Here is a 19819-nt window from a genome sequence, read left to right on the forward strand (position 1 = left end):
TTAAACTATTAAAACTAATTACAGACCACTGAAATGTAGAATAAAGGGGGTACAAAGATAAACCACAGTCTGGGAGACAATATTTGCAATACGTACAAATGAAAAAGATTCATATCCAGAGTATATGAAGAAATCAGAAGAAACCAATAAACATACAAATGAATTAAAAGTAAGAAAATGATAAAGATTACACAGACGAAAGACATACAAAGTGCTCAATATCATTGGTAATTAGTAAAAAGCAAGACACATGAGGCAATCCTGTTTCACATGGACTATATAGGCAAATGTTCAACAGTTGCAGTGTGGTCAATCATCTTATGCAAGAATAGTGGGAGTGTTGATTCACACATCCCATTGGCATTTCCTATAAATTTGAAATTATCCATAGTCTCCAATTCAGTAGTTTTTCTCCAATGTGTAGAGGATTTGTTATGAACTGCCACTTGAAAATCGAGACAAGAATGATAGGAGCAGCATTCTCCACGCCAGGAAAACATACACATGAAAGAGCCCCGAAACTATAAGCACTGGAAAGGATGAGTAAATTGGGTCACCCCCAGCCACAGATGCCTGCATGCGTGAAACAGACTGAGGCAAGGAAATCAGTGACGACCATGTTCCAGGTAATGCTATTCCTGTCTTTTCATGAAAAGCTCAAAAAAGGCAGAGTCAGACAAAACACTACTTAGTGATGAGTCGTAGTAAAGCTCTGAAGAATAACTATAAAATTCCAAGTACTGGTCACATCTGGGAGTAGGAGGGAAATGAAGGGTGGACACACTGGGGTCTAATATCTGCCCAAAGTCTATCGATGATTGTTCCAAACTACAGAGTTTATATAATATTAATATTTATTGTTTTAATTTTAGAGAGCATGTGTGCAAGTAGGGGAGGAACAAAGGGGGGGGGTGGGGAGAGAGAGAGAGAGAAATCTCAAGCAGGCTCCATGCTCAGTGCAGAGCCCCATGTGGGGCTGGATCCCGGGTCCCTGGGATCACGACCTGAGCCAAAATCAAGAGTTGGGCCATCAACCAACTGAGTCACCCAGGCACCCCTACAGTATTAATATTTAAACTTAAGATAAAATTGGGGCACCTGTGTGGCTCAGTTGGTTAAGCAACTGACTCTTGATTTCGGTTCAGGTCATGATCTCATGGTGGTGAGATTGAGCCCCAAGCTGGACTCCATGCTGAGCTTGGGATTCTCTCTCTTCCTCTCTTCTTGCCCCTCCCTCTCCATCTCTCTCTCCCTCTCTCCCTCTCTCTCTCTCAAAATAAATAAGTAAACTTAAAAAAATAAACTTAAGATAAAATGTTTTGTGCAATGTTTGCAAAGTATGAGACATGCTACACAAATTTAAAGAATTGTTTACATGTGAAAAAAAGTACAATTTAAAGATATTTGTTTTACTGTATTATCTGACCACCTACCTCGTTTTGGTTTCAGTCTGTTTGGAAGGTATTCACAAGTCTTTTAACTGAGCCCATTTAACTTGCCCTTATATTCATTTGAGTAACAACAGATTAAGTATGAGCCCAGTGTCTAGAGAGAACTGGTTACACGAATTTATACCATTGTATGCACCTTGATATGAAATGAGCTGCAGGAATTTATTTCTAATTGAATAAAGTTGAAGCATATACCAGTGTGTAACCATGTTACCTTAATATATCTAAGAGAAGAAAAAACGTAGCTGAAATTGCTTCTCTTTACATAAAGAAACACTGGTCATATGTACAAAAACTAATAAAATTGGAATTTGGAGGGGGCAAATGGACACGAATCCTGGAGGGTATGCTAGGAGAGAGCTTTAAGGCAGATTTCTAAACCTCGTGCTGATTATTTAAAACTTGGTGTTCATTTATAAACAATAAACAAGTATATTAACCATATCTCATTTTTAATACTTTATTTTTTTTTTCAACGTTTATTTATTTTTGCGACAGAGAGAGACAGAGCATGAACGGGGGAGGGGCAGAGAGAGAGGGAGACACAGAATCGGAAGCAGGCTCCAGGCTCTGAGCCATCAGCCCAGAGCCCGACGCGGGGCTCGAACTCACGGACCGCGAGATCGTGACCTGGCTGAAGTCGGACGCTTAACCGACTGCGCCACCCAGGCGCCCCTAATACTTTATAAATCAAATGAGAAATATATTTTTAATGAGAAGCCTCTTTTCTACATGCTACTTCTCTGAGCTCTAATTTTTTATGAAAGCGGACAATACTTTTTGCAAACCATAAAATATGAATTTCTTCAACTTTGTAAATAAGATATGCCGTAGAGTGTCCTTCCACTAGCTCTCAAACTGGGAGGTATTTTCAGAAAAGGGAAGCATATTAAATGCACTAGGAATTTTGACTCAATCTGTTCAGCATATTAAACTTCTGGGCCCATTCCAAATTTATATAAGCTTTTGCTATTTTCTTCTATCAGTTAAATGGCCTGAGGGATAGCATAACCGTTCACATTTCAAAGTTTTCTAGGGATATACTAAAAAATGGATCCGCAAATAATTTCCTTTTAGTGTAGAATGTGAAGCTGAGGATTTTAATGAACATGTCCGGTAACTTGTGGTCCTTCTGAGAAAAGATCTTGAGCCCAGTTTCAGGCTGTGGGGTTCAAATTCCTCGCTAGCACCTGGCACTTGCAGGCTGCAGTTTCCTGATCTAAAGCGGCAGATGAGGGGGGGTGGGGAAGCATGGGTGAGGCCACGACGGTGTCAAGGGCCAAATATCAAAACGTATCCAGACCCTGCACTAAACGTGGTGAAGTCACGATCAAATGTATGTGTGTTAAAAAAAATTTTTTTTATGTTTGTTTTTTTTTTTTTATTTTTTTTTTATTTTCAAGAGAGAGACACAGAATCCGAAGCAGGCTCCAGGTTCTGGGCTGTCAGCACAGAGCCTGATGTGGGGCTCGAACTCAAAAGCGGTGAGATCATAACCTGAGGCCAAGTCAGACGCTCAACCGACTGAGCCACGCAGGTGCCCCCAAATGTCTGTGTTCTTAAAGAGCCCAGACCCAAGGGTGACCTTGCAGTCCCAAGCCAACCTCTGACCCCTGCAGGACACCAGGGCCTCCTGTCCTGTCTTGTCCCAGCCCAGCCAGGATTGGGCACCCCTCCTTCTCTGGACAGAGAGGTATTGCTCGGTGGGGAAATGGGAGTCTGGAAACAGGAGGTGCCACAGACCTGCGGGAAGACGCCGAAGTCCTTGGGGGAACTAGAGCTGGTTCTACTTGTACCCAAGTGTCCCTACTGTGACCAGCCGGAAGGGGCCAGCCACTCGTGTTGCAGTCGTGCTGAATCGTCCCGTCGGGGGCCCTGGGGCGAGGGTGGTGGATTATCTGATTGGGAGGGCTGGGGCGGGGTCTGCAAGCCCTGTCCAATCAGGGTCCGCGGTCTCGGAGCACCGTCCAATCAGAACCGCGGGCGGGCTCCCAGCCGTGTGGGCTGGGCTCTGAGACCGCCAGAGGCGCTAGTGTGCACCTGCCCCGTGCGGCTGCAGGTGTCTGGGTCGGCGTCGCGCTCACCTGCCTGGGCCGTGGAGCCACGGGGAGGACGCCAGGAGAGCCTGCAGCGAGGCCGCGAGATGGTGAGTGCGCGGGGTCGGCCGAGACCGGGAGGGGCTGGTTCAACAGCCGGTACCGTCTGGAGGTGGCCGCGGCCCGGGTTCCTCTCCCCAACCCCTCTCCAGGTTCTGACCCGAGTTTCTGTCCTTGGCCGCGGGGTTGGGTCCCAGCGTCCTGTCCCATCTCCGCGCGGGTCTGGGGTTCTCAGGACTGCCTGGGGTGACCAGATGAGCACAGCTAGCTATCCACCCGGGGGTCGGGGAATCTCAGCCCGGAGTTAGCTCCTCCTACAAGAGAGCCTTAGGGGACGAGTGAGGAGTGTGGGGAGACCTGCTTGGGGTCCTGGGCTCGGAGAGATCCTCTGGTATGTCCTGGATCCCTAGGTGACCCCGACCCCAGTTCTCATTTCCTGGAGGGACATTAGTTGTCAGTTGACCAGATGCTGGTATGGAAGGGAAGAGAGGAATGGTTCCTGCCCCCTGGATTCTCACGGTGAAGGATGAAAAACCCGAAGGACAAAGAAAACCCAGTGAGTTGGTGCTGCAACCTGCCAAGCAAAATGCACTGCAGACCCGCAGTGGGACAGGAGCCAGTGCCCTTTGGGAGGCTGTTCAGCGAGCATTTCAGAGAACAGGTGTTGGGGGGTGGATGTCCCACGTGGTAGGATGGCCGTGCTTGACCCTTGAGTCATCTCAGTGTTCCCGTTCTGCACTGCCCCGCCCTGAGTTTGTCACCTTGCAAAGATTTATTTGGTTATTCGAGCTTGAGATTTGTCAGTAAATGTAAAATACATTTAATTAATAGAAAGATTAGATAAAAATAATTCCAAAGAAACGGGAAGGTTCAAGTTCAGAAATAATAATAAAAAGGTCTAGTCTTACATACCATTTGTTAAAAATTCTTTTGTACCTTTTTTTTCCCCCCTCTCCTTGAGCATGTGTGGTTAAGTTTCTCACATCTGTTGTTTTCTTTTTGGTGACGACAAATGGAGTTCCAGGGCTTAGCCTCGAGGATGCTACTGGGGAAAAGAATCTAAGAGAAATAGGGAAAGCTTCTCTCGCATTATGAATGCATAAAAATGAATGCATTTACACACACACAAAAGCTTGGCCTATAAATTGGTGAGTTACAAAGACTCACCAAAATGTCAGCTATTTTTTGTTTACTGGGTGGGGAATTTATGACTGTGGATAATTTTATTCTGTCTGGTATTACTGGATTTCAGAGATTAATGCTAAATCCTATTTCGTGAAATTTGCATCACGTGTTGAAATGTGATTGTTATAAAGCATTTTATTCCCATGGAAATAATAAAGTGACATCTTTATTTTCTCTGAAAAGAATAGATACTTGTGGGTTTTCTTCTTGAGTCATTTAAAAAGTCATTAGACCCATTGTGGGTTTTCTTCTTGAGTCTTCTCTCTCCTTTATACATGAACACTGGGTTTGAGTGATGTTGCCGGATTCCTCAAACACTGAGTTTGTGTCATTTAAATCAATAGGGTCCAACAAGAGTGACTACCTCGAGTGGGGATAGGGGCCCTGCCCAGTGACTCCAAGCTAAGTAAGGCCAATCATGAGATATCAGAGAGAGAGAGAGAGAGAGAGAGAATGAAATGGTTTTTTTCTGGAGCTTCTCTTCTGTGCTCATGTCCCAGCCTGTCCACTCCATCCTCAGGAGGAATGTATGTACCTAGAAATGCTGCAGGGCACTGAAAAATGTGCGTGATTGGGAGAGAAAGAGTTATGAATTTGGGGGTTCATTTGGGTTAGAACTTTAAACTGGCTCCAGCCAAGAGTTTCCTGGTTAGTGAGAACTGAAGCCTGGAGAGGGAGCATTTCCGCACTGCAGGGAGGGGAGTGGAGGGTGTGTGGAGCTCCAGAGTTCATCCCTGTGTCTGCTCAGGTCACCCTATCTCCATCGCTGGGGACTGATCCAGCAGAAGGCTGGTATTTCTGCAGTGAGGTTCTGGACCCCAAGCCTGTGGGTGTGTTTCACCTTCTGAACCTGGTGGGTGTTCTTTGGGAATGGTGGATAAGTCAGTGGCTCTATCTGAGCCAATGGAAATGTTTGATTTTCATCCCTTCTGATTTCTGTATTGAATGTTGCTGCCATATAACTCCAGTCTCCCTAAAACTTTGGCCTTTTTATTTCCCTATTTGAGTGTTGTAAGATTTTTATTTTCTTGGGTGAGTAGAAATGGATTGAGAGATACAATAGAAGAGAATTCTGAAAGCATACAGAATTTTTCTTCCTTTTTTTTTTTTTGACAAGAGGACTTCCAGATAGGAGATGGGTGTATTTAAAGTCTCAGGTTAATTTTTCACTTTTTCCATAATTTTTTATATCAGTGATTGTCTCAATAGAGTTATGAAGTTTCAAATGTACTATTCCCAAGACAATTCTTATTTTAATTGATATGAGGAAAATTACCTTTGGATGTGCAAATCCTTGAAAATCCTAGTGCATTGAATAGGTTGGATCCAAACCCCTGATGTGCGAAGTATTCTACTCATTTTTGAAAATAGTTCCTCAACTGAGATGGAGTGGAAGTGCAAATAATGATGATGTCACCTGTCATTTTAGTTGTAAAGATGTTTGAGATATTTCATTTTCATAAACTTTAACTTTCAGGGGATTCTTAACCTTAAAAATAAGTCAGTTATTTTATCAGCAAAAATGGATTTATTTGGAATATAGAAAATTGCAATTTGGGACCTGCGAGGACAGCAAAACCCTAGGCACACCCAACAAACAAAAGAACAACATTATTTTATGGACAAGGAGGAAGTTGGGAGGGATTGTTTTGGACAAAAGTCCATTGGACAAAGGCAAGAAGAGTTCAGGGTGATGACAGTTTCTCTGAGTTGTTGATGGCAGTTTTTCCTGATGAATTATAGGGGTAGTCAATTTCTTTTTCTGTAAAGGATCCTCCATTCTTATTTTTTATTTCATTTTTAAGATTTTTGTAAGTAGGCTCTTTGCTCAACGTGAGGCTCAAACTCACAATCCCAAGATCAAGAGTCTCATGCTGGACTGACTGGGCCAGCCAGGTGCCCTAGGGGTCGTCAATTTCTTTCTTTCTTTTTTTTTTTTTTAATGTTTATTTATTTTTGAGACAGAGAAAGAGTGTGAGCAGGGGAGGGGCAGAGAGAGAGGGAGACACAGAATCCATAGCAGGGTCCAGGCTCCGAGAGGTCAGCACAGAGCCCAGGCTCTGAGAGGTCAGCACAGAGCCCAGGCTCTGAGAGGTCAGCACAGAGCCCAACACCGGGTTGGAACTCACCAACCATGAGAGCATGACCTGAGCTGAAGTCGGAGGCTTACCGACTGAGCCACCCTGGCGCCCCTAGGGGTAGTCAATTTCTTATAGGAGATGCAATGGACATCTCTCCGGCCTGTAATTGACAGTTCTTTCCTGTAATTGAGGTGGAGTGGTGTGGTTACCCCTTCTGGTCTCCTGACTCCATTTTATCTTTTGTTTTGTTTTGTTTTGCTTTTGGGTTTTTATTTTTTCACTTATTATTATTTTCTCTCCACTCCATTTTAGTGAGACTTTGCTCTATTAATTTTCACAGGATTAAATCTTAACATAACTTCTTATATGGAAAAGTGGTTCCCAAATAAAAATAAAAACCATTAAAAAGCAAAATATAATTGATATAGATTTCTCTTTCTGTAAAGTAAATAATGGATGCAAAGGTTAAAAAAATCTGTAAAACATTGGAAATCTAACTTAAGACAATCCCCTGCCAGCATATTGTGGTCTGTGCCAGTCCTGCCCCAGCCACCTTCAGACAACTAGTTTTAATGATTTCTTGTGCATTTTTGTCAGTGTTTCTTTCTATAAAAACGATTAAAAGTGCAAGAGTTTTTCTTTTGTTATAGGAAAGGTGACATGACGTACACGTGCAGCACACTTTTCTTATTTGTTCTATTGCTAATTCTGCAGACCTTTTCGTAGCAATGACAGATGTCTTTGATTTTCAAGTTTATGCAACCAGTTTTAATTAGGCAATCGATCTGCATGTAATATTTTTCTACTTAAGTTCATTAATCAAACTTTTTCATGTTACGTGGTAAGCAAACATACAAAAAGCATATAATTTTCCAACCTTAATTGATGCTTTAAGTTTTATGGTGAAATTTATCGTATTTGGCACACATACAAAGTTTTATTGGACGTTTTAAAACTAATCATGGTGTAAACATCCATAGACTCACCATCTAGATTCATAAATCGGTCTTGGGTAGAGACTCCTGACATGACCCTCCCTAAATGACCGTCTTGTCCCATAGGTAACTACTGTTTGTTTCTTTGCTTAATCTTCATGCCTTTACCTTTTATGTTTTTTTTTTTTTTACTAAGCAGTGTTCTGCTTACTTTCATCCCTTCGGGACTTTGAATAAATAAATATTAACGGAATTACGCTGAAAAGGCTTCCCCAGGGTTCTTTGCCTCAGTTTGTTTCATACATGCTGCTGTCTGCAACTGCCATCATTCTTCCTTCCATTCCAGTGCTTATGGGATTTGGGTTTTTGAAGTTTTTTGTTGTGTTTTTTTTTTGTTTTTGTGAAAAATGCCACTCCCATGAGTCTTGTTTCAGTGTACGAGTGCAAATGCATGGTACATTTACGACATACTGGAGGAAAATCTCTAGATTGTGGATCATGGCCAAGTTCAGATTTATGAGGAAATTCCAATGGAATGTACCAGTTGATTCTCCAAACATCTGTACATAACTGCTTATTTGTTCCATGTGACCATCAATACCCGACATGATCTAATTTAGTAATTTTTGCCCTTCTTGGTATGAAACAAGATTTTATTCTATTTGCTCACTGACAACGAGGTTGACTCTTTTCTCATATGTAGTCTTACATCTTTTGTGATACATGTTTTAACCATTTTGTGATTTCTCATTCATTTGTTTGACCATTCCGTTTTGCTTTACACACACATTTTTATATTTGTATGTGTTGCAAGTATATTTATCTCGAATTGTGGTTTACCTTTTCAGTTTCTTAACTTTAGTAGGGTTGTAATCATCAATTTCTTCCTTTATAGCTTACTCTTTTTTTATTATTTAAGAAAAGTTTTATATGTAAACATTTTATGGTTATAATTTTAATTATAATAATCTTTTATACTTAAAAATTTTATTTAAGAAAAAATCCCCTATTCTTACATCATAAAAACCTTTCCCTTTAACTTCTGAAAGAGTTCTAGTTATGTCTTTTGCATTTAAATCTAGAGTAAATTGATTATTGCCCATGGACTAGACGGCAATACCAAGCATTCTTCCTAGTTGGATGCTAATTTCTCCCTGACCTGTATATTAAAGTATACAGCATTTCTGCCACTGCTTTGCGATGCCTGTTCTGTCATTAATTGAATTTCCATATGCATAGGGTCTCTTCAGGATTCTTTCCCTGTCCATGAATCTATTGGTTTATCCTCTACTAATAACATATTGGCCATATTACGGTGGTTTCAAATTCCTTCATGTATTTGGAAAGCCCCTATCGTGTTCTTAAGAAACTTTCTTCCCCCTTTTTTTGGACATTTGTTCTCTGGAGAACTTTAAACTTTCGAGACGTTGTTTTTGTGAAGTTCTGGAAAATCAGGTCTGAGGATTTAATGGAACTTTATAAAGACTACTACGGGTTTCTTTTGGGGGAGCTGACATCCTCATGGCATTGAGTTCTTTCAAAGAACATGTGCCGCTTTTCCATGCATTTTACTTTGATATTATCCAATAGAGTTGAAGGTTTTTGTCCATTAGAATCTTTTTATACCCTTCATTAGAATTCTTTATTATGCGCTGGCTTAAAATGACCTTTACCGAGATGTAATTTACATACTATACATACCATAAAATTCACCAACTTAAAGTGTACAATTCTGGTCTGTTTATTCATAGTTCTCACCAGAGTCAACTTTAGTTCATTTTCATCATCCCAAAGAAACCTCAGACCATTTATCTATCACCTTCCTTCTTACTCCCAGCCATAAATAACCACTAAGGTACTTTTTGCTTCTTGAGAATTTCTTATTCTGGACGTTTCATGTGAATGGAATAACATACTTTGTAGTTCTTTCTCTTACAAGTTCAAATCTATGGTTGAGTGTCTCCGATGACTTTTTTCAGTTATTGTGCCTTTTCTTTCTTTCTTTCTTTCTTTCTTTCTTTCTTTCTTTCTTTCTTTTTCTTTTTCTTTTTTTCAAGTTGTAATTTAAATCCTGTGTAGTTAACATATATAGTAACATATAGCTGCAGACTTTAGTGATTCGTCCCTTACATATAACACCCAGTGCTCATCACAACTACCCTCCTTAATGCCCATCACCCATTTAGACCACCACCGCGCACTTCCATCCACCAACCCTCGGTTTCTTCTCTGTAGTTAAGAGTCTCTTATGGTTTGCTTCCCTCTCTCTTTTTTTCCCTTTCTTCCCCTGTGTTCATCTGTTTTGTTTTCCACATATGAGTGAAATCATATGGTATTTGTCTCTCTCTGACTGACTTATTTTGCTTAGCATAATACACTCTAGCTCCATCCAGGTCATTGCAAACGGCAAAATTTCATTCTTTTTGATGGCTGAGTAATATTCCATTGTACGTATATACCACATCTTCTTTATCCGTTCATCAATTGATTGACATGTGGGCTGTTTCCATAGTTCGGCTGTTGTTGATAATGCTACTATAAACTTTGGGGGACATGTGCCCCTTTGAATCAGTACTTTTGTATCCTCTGGGTAAAAATCTAGTGGTGCAATTGATGGGTCATAGGGTAGTTCTATTAAAAATGGTTTTTAATGTTTTATTGATTTTTGAGAGACAGAGAGCGTGAGTGGGAAGGAACAGAGAGAGAGGAGGGCAGAAGTTCCGAAGTGGGTTATGCGCTGAGAGCAGCAAGCCTGATGCGGGGCTCAAACTCATGAACTGTGAGATCATGACCTGAGCCCAAGTTGGACACTCAATCAACTGAGCCACCCAGGTATCCCAGTTAGTTCTATTTTTAACTTTTTAAAAAAAATTTTTTTAATGTTTTATTTATTTTTGACAGAGAGAGAGAGAGACAGAGCATGAGCGGGGGAGGGTCAGAGAGAGAGGGAGACACAGAATCCGAAGCAGGCTCCAGGCTCTGAGCCATCAGCACAGAGCCCGACGCGGGGCTTGAACTCACAGACTGCGAGATCATGACCTGAGCCAAAGTCGGACGCTCAACTGACTGAGCCACCCAGGCATCCCAGTTAGTTCTATTTTTAACTTTTTGAGGAGCCTCCATACTATTACCAGAGTGCCTGCACCAGTTTGCATTCCCACCGACAGTGTGAGAAGGTTCCCCTTTCTCCACGTCCTTGCCAACATCTGTTGTTTTCTGAGTTGTTAATTTTAGCCATTCTGACAGATGTGAGGTGGTATCTTGTCATGGTTTTGATTTGTATTTCCCTGGTGATGAGTGATGTTGAGCATCTTTCTATGTGTCTGTTAGCCATCTGTATGTCTTCTTTGGAAAAATGTTCATGTCTTGTGCCCATTTCTTAACTGGATTATTTATTTTTTGGGTGTTGAATTTGATAAGTTCTTTATAGATTTTGGATACTAACCCTTTATGAGATCTTTATCTGATACTAACCCTTTATCATTTGCAAATATCTTCTCCTGTTCTGTAGGCTGCCTTTTAGTTTCGTTGATTTAACATAGTACTGAAAGTACAATCAGACAACAAAAGAAATAAAAGGCGCCCAAATCAGCAAGGAAGAAGTCAAACTTTAACTGTTTGCAGATGACATGATACTCTGTACAAAACCTAAAAGACTCCACCAAAAATTTGCTAGAACTGATACGTGAATTGAGCAAAGTTGCACGATATGAAATCGATAGAAATCTGTTGCATTTCCTTTTTTTTCTTTTAATTTTTTAACGTTTATTTATTTTTGAGACAGAGAGACAGAGCATGAACGGGGGAGGGTCAGAGAGAGGGAGACACAGAATCTGAAAAAGGCTCCAGGCTCCGAGCCGTCAGCACAGAGCCCGACGCGGGGCTCGAACTCACGGACCGCGAGATCATGACCTGAGCCGAAGTCGGCCACTTAACCGACTGAGCCACCCAGGCGCCCCAGCATTTCCTTTTTAATTATTATTTTTTATTTTTAGAGACAGCATGAGCAGCGGGGAGGGGCAGAGGGCAAAAGAGAGAATATTGAGCAGGCTCCACGCTCAGCACAAAAGACCACAAACAGCCAAAGCAATCCTGAAAAAGAAAAACAAAACTGCAGGCATGACAATTCCAGACTTCAAGCTATGTTACAAAGCTGTAGTCATCAAGACAGTATGATGCTGGCACAAGAACAGATACATAGATCAATGGAAGAGAATAGGAAACCCAGAAATGGACCCACAACTGTATGAAGACCAGTTAAGCTTCAACAAAACAGGGAAGAATATCCAATGGAAAAAAGTCACTTCAACAAATGGTGTTGGGAAAACTGGACAGCCACATGCAGAAGAATGAAACTGGACCACTTTCTTTACACCATACACAAAAATAAATTCAAAATGGATGAAAAACTTACATTTGAGGCAAAACCATCAAAATCATAAAGGAAAACATAGGCAGCAACCTGTTTGACCTCAGCCATAGCAATTTCTTACTGGACATGTCTCCAGAGGCAAGGGATACAAAAGTTATTGTGCTTTTCAACCCCAGAATTTTCATTTGGTTCATTTAGAATAATTTCGATCTCTTTTTGACATTATTTGGTGCATCATTGTTATCATATATTCCTTTACATCTTTAATCATTGTTTCCTTTAGTTCTTTGAACATATTTATAAGTTACTTTGAACCCTTCTGTAAACCAACATCTGTTTGCTATTTGTCTCCTGCTTATTTTTTCTTTTTTAAAACAATTAAAAAAAATTTTTTTTTCAACGTTTATTTATTTATTTGGGACAGAGAGAGACAGAGCATGAACGGGGGAGGGGCAGAGAGAGAGGGAGACACAGAATCGGAAACAGGCTCCAGGCTCCGAGCCATCAGCCCAGAGCCTGACACGGGGCTCGAACTCACGGACCGCGAGATCGTGACCTGGCTGAAGTCGGACGCTTAACCGACTGCGCCACCCAGGCGCCCCTAAAACAATTTTTTTAAAATATTTTTATTTATTTTTGACAGAGAGCACGAGCAGGGAAGGGGCAGAGAAAGAGGGAGACACAGAGTCCAAAGCAGGCGCCAGGCTCTGAGCTGTCAGCACAGAGCCTGATGCGGGGCTTGAACTTGGGAACTGTGAGATCGTGACCTGAGCTGGAGTTGGGCGCTTAACCAACTGAGCCACCCAGGTGCCCCCCGACCCCTGCTTATTTTTCTGCTGTAAGGGTCACAGTGTCCTTTTTCTTTGCATGCCTTGTAATTTTTTTTGGAAACTTGGTGACTGGCTGGATTATTTTAGTCAAGTCTATTTCACTCTCCTCCCAACCCCTTCAGTAGTAGGCCTCTGATGTTTCTCCTCAGTCACCCTGGGATGGCAGTAGTGTTGGCAGGGTTTTCTTCATTTCTTTCTCGACCAACCGCTGTTAGCTGTTAATCTCCACTAGTTGTAGGCTGACTGTTTTATTGTTTTGAACATGCCATGGTGCGTACATTGCTCTATCGACTAATCCAGTCAAATTTGGACTCCTTTGAAGGAATGGCTGCACAGGTTAGTGTTTGTTGATCGTTCAGACCCCTGAGGGGCTCCTCCCAGCGTCCTCTTTCCCTATTTGTCCCCTGAAAACAAGGGGGCCACAGTTTTGCCTGTATCTTGAATCTCTTCCCTGTTGCCTTTCACTCACTACGACTTCCACTGTTTTTGAGAGCAACCTTAGGCTTGGGAATCTCCATGTTCTGTTGTAAATGAAGTCAGTTCTTTGGGGGGAAAGACTAGGAGCTATCTGTTTTACAGCCTGCGTTTCCTCCTCGTCAAGAATCTCTGAGCCAGAGGGCTGCGTTGAAGTGGGGACAATGGCACACCTCCACCTGAGTGACAAGTCCACTTTAAGAGCTGAGCATTGGGGCGCCTGGGTGGCTCAGTCAGTTAGGCGTCGGACTTCGGCTCAGGTCATGATCTCGCGGTCTGTGAGTTCAAGCCCCGCGTCGGGCTCTGTGCTGATGGCTCAGAGCCTGGAGCCTGCTTCAGATTCTGTGTCTCCTCCTGTCTCTGCCCCTCCCCCGCTCATGCTCTGTCTCTCAAAAATAAATACGTGTTAAAAAAAAAAAAAGAGCTGAGCATTAAGTGGAGGAAGAGCATTTGGTTGATGTCTTCTCAGCTTGCCTCTCCTGGGTGCGGAACCTCCGCCTTAGGCGAAACAAGAACAATCAGGTCCCCGGTATTCTCAGCATCCCCTGTACCCACTGTAGAGCTCCCATTCTACAAGCGGGGGCTGGCGAAAGTAGAGAGGCCCTCCTTGCTTGGAGCTTAAACTCAGCAGCAGCTAACTGGGACAGGATGAGAAATGCTGACGGCCCCCTTTTCTGGCTGGGAGCTGTGTGGACAGGGGTCCTGTGTTCTTGGCTGCAGTCAGAAAAGGAAGTCTAGGGAGAGAGGGAGTGGTCTTGGTTCAAATACCAAACTGTTAATTTCTGGTACTGAATTCGCATAGTTTCTTGAATACCCGTTTCTTCAGCTGTATGTCCTTAGAAAGGATGGTTTCCAGAGGCTTGAAATGATGGCTTTCGTGTTCACTTTTTGACATGGATTTTCCAACTTAATGTTGTTATGAAATGGAAAGGTGATGAGTTTTATTTTCGTCCTGTGTATCTATTCTAGAATCGTGCTAAAAAGCTTATTTTGTGGTTCTTCTTGTTCTGTCGGGGTCCCGTGCAGAGGCTTCTTAGTGCTAAGGATAACAGTGATCTTTTTTATTCTTTTGTAATTCTGCACATTTGTTTCTTTTCTTGTGGCACTGGATTGGCTTTTTCATGTAATGTTGACCAGGAGTGAGGCAAGGGGAACTTAGTTTTGTACATTTTTTTTGGTAGAAAAACTTCACACCATTTATACATTCCTTCTTTAAAAGTTTATTTATTTTGGGAGAGAGCATGTGCATGCACAGGCATGCAAGCAGGAGAGGGGCAGAGAGCGGGAGAGAGAGAATCCCAAGCAGGCTCCCCACTTCCAGTGCAGAGAGCCCAACGCAGGGCTCAGACTCACAAACTGTGAGGTCATGACCTGAGCTGAGGTCAAGACTCAGATGCTTAACCGACTGAGCCACCCAGGGGCCCCTATATATTCCTTTTTGAATAATCTTCCCACCCCCCACCACTATGCTCTTTATTGGGCTATGCGTCTTACCATTGGTTCCCCTGCAGTATGAGGGTTTTTTTTCATGTGTTTCTGTTGAACAGTATAAAATCATTCTCTATAATTCTTAAGATGATGTCAGGTAAGTTGTGTTAATTGATTACCGTGTTTCATTGCAAAGTATAACATACATGCAGAAACGTACATAAGACATATTGGACAGTCTATAGCAATAATAAAAAATAAACACCTGTGAAGTAAAATCCAGCCCTAGAGCTAAAACAGTGCTTGACATCAGACACCCCACTGGAAATGATTCCCAGTGACCCTCCTCACTCTCTAGATGTAACCAATATCTTGAATGGTGTGAAGGCAGTGTCCACTCTTCTAGCACCTGTGTATGCAGCATTAAATAAAGATACTCTAATTTTGCATGTCCCACGTTGCATGTAAATGGAATCGCAGTGTAGATTTTAGGTAAGATTTTAGGTAAGATTCCTTTTGTTTAAAGTTATTTTACGGTCTTCTGTGTGGTAATAATAGTTAATTAACCTTTAATTGCTCTCTTGTATTCACTTGCAAGGGTATACCACCATTATTTATTAACTCTGTTACTAGTGGCTATTTGGGTGTTTTCAAATTTTTGCCATTCTGACTGGTGCTCCTGAAGATATTATTAATGCATGTGTCCACTCGGATGTCTTATTGTTATTCCCATGTTGGTATTGCCTGTTATGAACTTCTCATCCTCTCCCCAAGACCTTAGTCTACATATGGCCTTCTACATCTCAGTTCATGGAAACTCCATCTTTCCAGGGTTTTGGGGGTTTTTTGAGATTTTTTTACATGTTTTATTTGTATTCTTGAGAGAGCACAAGTGGGGAAGGGGCAGAGAGGGGGGGGACAGAAGATCTGAAGCAGGCTCCATGTGGAAGAAGTGAGCCCAATGTGGGCTTGAACTTAGGAACCATGAGATCATGACCTGAGCTGAAGGGAGACGCTTAACTGACTGAGCCACCCAGCCGCCCCCATTATTTCAGTTTTTATTGTGAGACATAATCAGCGTCATCAACTCCTCTCATTCTGTCTTGCCCCAACTTCAGTCCATCAGGAATCTGTAGCCCTTCCCAATATTTCCCTTGTACATTCCAGTGTGACCACCCTGGCTGACCCACCTTCCTCTCACCCGGTTATGGCTTTATTTTCTTAACAGGTGTTCTGGTCTCTACATCCATTCCCCATAGTCTAGTCTCAACACAAGTGATGGATCATTAAAGCTAGAGAGGAGACCACTCCTCTGTGCAAAAGCCTGAAGTAGCTCCACAGTTCTCACAGAATCGAATCTGACTAGTTCCCCACAAGATGATGGGCCCAACCTCCCAGCACTCCCCACCATTCTTGACTTACTTCCCATCTCACTTTGCTCCAGTCTCTGGCTATGTGTCTTCGTCCCATTCAGGCTGCTATAACAAAACACCAAAGAGTGGCTTAGAAATGACAGAAATGTATTTCTCACATTGGAGAAATGGGAAGCCTCATGTATGGAGGCTGGGAAGTCCAAGATCAAGGCACCAGCAATCTTGGGTGGAAAGAGCTTTTTTGGCATCTTAGAACCTCAGTGTGCACGTGCGTGTGTGTGTACTCAAAATTAATGCATACCGACACCAAGGTTTATGAATGTGGGTATTATGGAAAGGTCTAAGTTCTCATGCCTTCTTCCCTCCTTCTGAGTTATCTTGTCTTCCTCTTTCCTCCTCTTTCTCAATACCTCTTCTGTCTCAAGGGCACACAAAGGAAGAAAGAGTAGCAACTGATTCTGTGATAAATGATATACATAAATAATACACATATAAGTTAATATTAGCATTTCTCCAGGAAAAATGCCTTCATGCTCCTAGTTGGACATATCTACTTTGAATTGCCTAGAGTACATCCAGACACAGGATCGGCTGGCCCACGTTGCAAGTTGGGTTTCCACCTTGGGCCTCTTGTTGGTGAGGGGAAATGAAGGAAAAACTTCAGTGCGTTTTTGTTTATTAGAGTCCCGTTTCAATTTGAACTTGGGACCTATGCAGTGCTGACCAATGCGGTGGGCAATAAGGAGACAGATGAAATAGTTTTTGTCTCAAGGAATTGGTGGTCATATAATGGAAATATTTGTTTCATTTGTATAGCATTTCTCTAATTTTTCCAATGTGTTTTGGGCTATTCTAGACTCTGTGAAAAGGCAGGGATCACACAGGAAGGGTCACAGTAAAAATGGAGAGAGGGACAAGTTCAATGTATTAGTGGTGTGTTAAGACCATGATACAGAAAGTGAGTGTGGATGTAGATTAGATGTGGGGAGACCATAGAATCTTGTTGGAACTTCCTGTGAATTTGAGTCCACTTCCCCTGTATTACCCATTCTCCTACACATCTGTGGTTTGTTTTAGGACTCAGTGGTCTTTGAGGATGTGGTTGTGGACTTCACCCAAGAGGAGTGGGCCCTGCTGAAACCTGCTCAGAAAAAGCTCTACAAAGATGTGATGCTAGAAACCTTCAGGAACCTGGTCACAGTAGGTAAGGGTGGCATCAATCCTTCACTTAGTTATTTCGATAACAACTATTTCTCATTCATTAAGCCCATTTCAAAATCTGGAATGCGGAAGGAAGACGCATTGGAAAATAAGACAGGCGTGATCACAGCCGTCACAGACCTAGAATCTAACAGTTTCTCAGTGACAGTAAAAATCTATATATTGACCTGTGTTTTTCTTCCTTTCTGGTTTAAAAGACAGCATTCTTCACTGTCCTCAGTATGTGTATATACCCGTGGGTCACTTTGTGGGCATGAAGAAGCTTGTTGTTTGAAACCTTATGTTTTTTTCTGTGCATATTAAATTGCCTACTATTTTGACTTCTTGTGCCTCTTTGTTTTAATTTTATTTATTTAAGAGAGAGAGAGCATGCATGAGCAGGGAGGGGCAGTGAGAGAGGGAGAGGGAGAGGGAGAGGGAGGGAAGGAGGGAGGGAGGGAGGGAGGGAGAGAGAGAGAGAGAGAGAGAGAGAGAGAGAATCCCAATCAGGCTCCACACTAACAGTGTTCTCTGTCACTGACAATGTGGAGCCCAGTGTGGGGGTTGAACCCATGAAATGTGAGAGCATGACCTGAGCTGAAATCAAGAATCAGATAATTGACCAACTGAGCCACCCAGGAACCCCTCTTGTGTCTCTTAATAATTAAGTTTTGAAACACTGAACTCCTGAATGTATTTCTTCTCTCACAGTTGCCTTTTTCATAAGATTTATTCACTGTTTTGTTTTAGATGATGAGAATCAACTTAGAACCAATGGGTCCACTTCTCAGCAGGTTATTTTTGGAGAAAAATTATCCAATGAGCAGAAAATAGCAAGGTTCACAAAAAATGATTCCTGGACCTCCCTTTTTGGAGAAAATTGGGAAAACCAGTGCATTGAAGATAAGCACAACAACCAGGGGAGACATTTGAGGTGAGTTGCATTTAGGAGAAAATGCAATATCCCAGTAGAGAATCTTACTATTTCATGAAATTAAAAAACAAAAACAAAAACAAGAGACCCATAAACCTAGCTCCAGATTTGTTTATTCACAAATCATTCCCTCCCTTTTTTTCCTTCGTGTGACTCAGACATTAAGCGTTTGAAAAATAATTTGGTGGAAAACAATGACCAGGGAACCCTACATATGAGAAATGCTGTTGTAGTAATGGGCTGTGCCTCAGCCCATTCTCAGAGCATTTAGTTTATTCCACCTTGAACTAATTCCGACAGGACAGAAAACCTATATTTAGACAGAAAAATGGTAGAAATGTAATCCTCGAGCTCATTAACAAAAATAAATAATTAATACACAAACCATTAATAATGTGCCCCCTCCATTTTTTTTTTAGCAGAAATCATATGGTGGAGAGACTCTGTGACAGTAGCAAAGGTAATACATGTGGAGAAACCATCAACCATATTCCAAGTCTTAAGCTGTACAAGAAAACGCCTACTGGAGTAAAACTGTATGAGTGCATTCAGTGTGGAAAAGTCTTCAGGCATCGTTCATCCCTTAAGAGGCACAAAAGAAGTCATACTGGACGCAAACTATATCAGTGTGAGGAATGTGGGAAAGCGTTCAGTTGTTCTTCCTACCTAAGGAATCATGTGAAAACTCACAGTGGAGAGAAACCCTATGCCTGTAAACTTTGTGGGAAAACATTTATTCGTTCCCACTCCCTCACTGGACATATAAGGAGTCACACTGGAGAGAAACCCTATGAATGTAAGGAATGTGGGAAAGCCTTCAGTTGCCCCAAATCCTTCCGCGTACATGTGATGATGCACAATGGTGGGAAGCCCTATGAATGTAAGCAGTGTGGGAAAGGCTTTAGCTGTCCCAAATCCTTTCGAGTACATATGATAATGCACACTGGAGAGAAACCCTATGAATGTAAGCAGTGTGGGAAAGCCTACTGTTGGCTCACATCCTTTCAGAGACATGTGAGAATTCACAATGGAGAGAAACCCTATAAATGTGAAAAATGTGGGAAAGCGTTTGGTTGGCCCTCATCCCTACACAAACATGTCCGAATGCACACTGGAGAGAAACGTGTAAACATAAGCAACGTGGGAAGGCCTTCAGTTGGCCCTCATCCTTCCAAAAATGGCAGAACGCACACTGAAGAGAAACGCTATGAGTGTGAAAAATGTGGGAAAGCATTTGGTTGGTCCTCATCCTTACACAAACATGACAGAAAGCACACTGGTGAGAAACCCATAAATGCAAGCAATGTGGGAAAGCTTTCGGTCATCCTTCCAAAAATGTAAGAATGCAGACTAGAGAAAAACCCTGTAAGTGTGAAAAATGTGGGAAAGCCTTCAGTTGGTCCCAATCCTTCTAAAACCATAAGGATAAAGACTAGAGAGAAACCTCAGATGTGTGAAAA

At 42.1% G+C, this 19819-nt stretch overlaps 1 protein-coding gene across 1 annotated transcript; it reads left to right on the plus strand.

Annotated features, from left to right (window-relative positions):
• Positions 1-617: 617 nt before the first annotated feature.
• ZNF556 (zinc finger protein 556) lies at positions 618-19700 on the plus strand. The gene is made up of 5 exons (XM_047097657.1): positions 618-626; positions 3511-3597; positions 17303-17425; positions 18948-19482; positions 19558-19700. Exons 1-5 carry the CDS (start codon positions 618-620, stop codon positions 19698-19700), a joined length of 897 nt encoding a protein of 298 aa, XP_046953613.1.
• Positions 19701-19819: the final 119 nt, after the last annotated feature.

The sequence above is a fragment of the Lynx rufus genome, unplaced genomic scaffold (genome assembly GCF_022079265.1).
Source record: "Lynx rufus isolate CCGP_SWC_20201006 ecotype Redwood Valley unplaced genomic scaffold, mLynRuf1.p SCAF_4, whole genome shotgun sequence".
In the NCBI taxonomy this organism is placed as follows: Eukaryota; Metazoa; Chordata; class Mammalia; order Carnivora; family Felidae; genus Lynx; species Lynx rufus.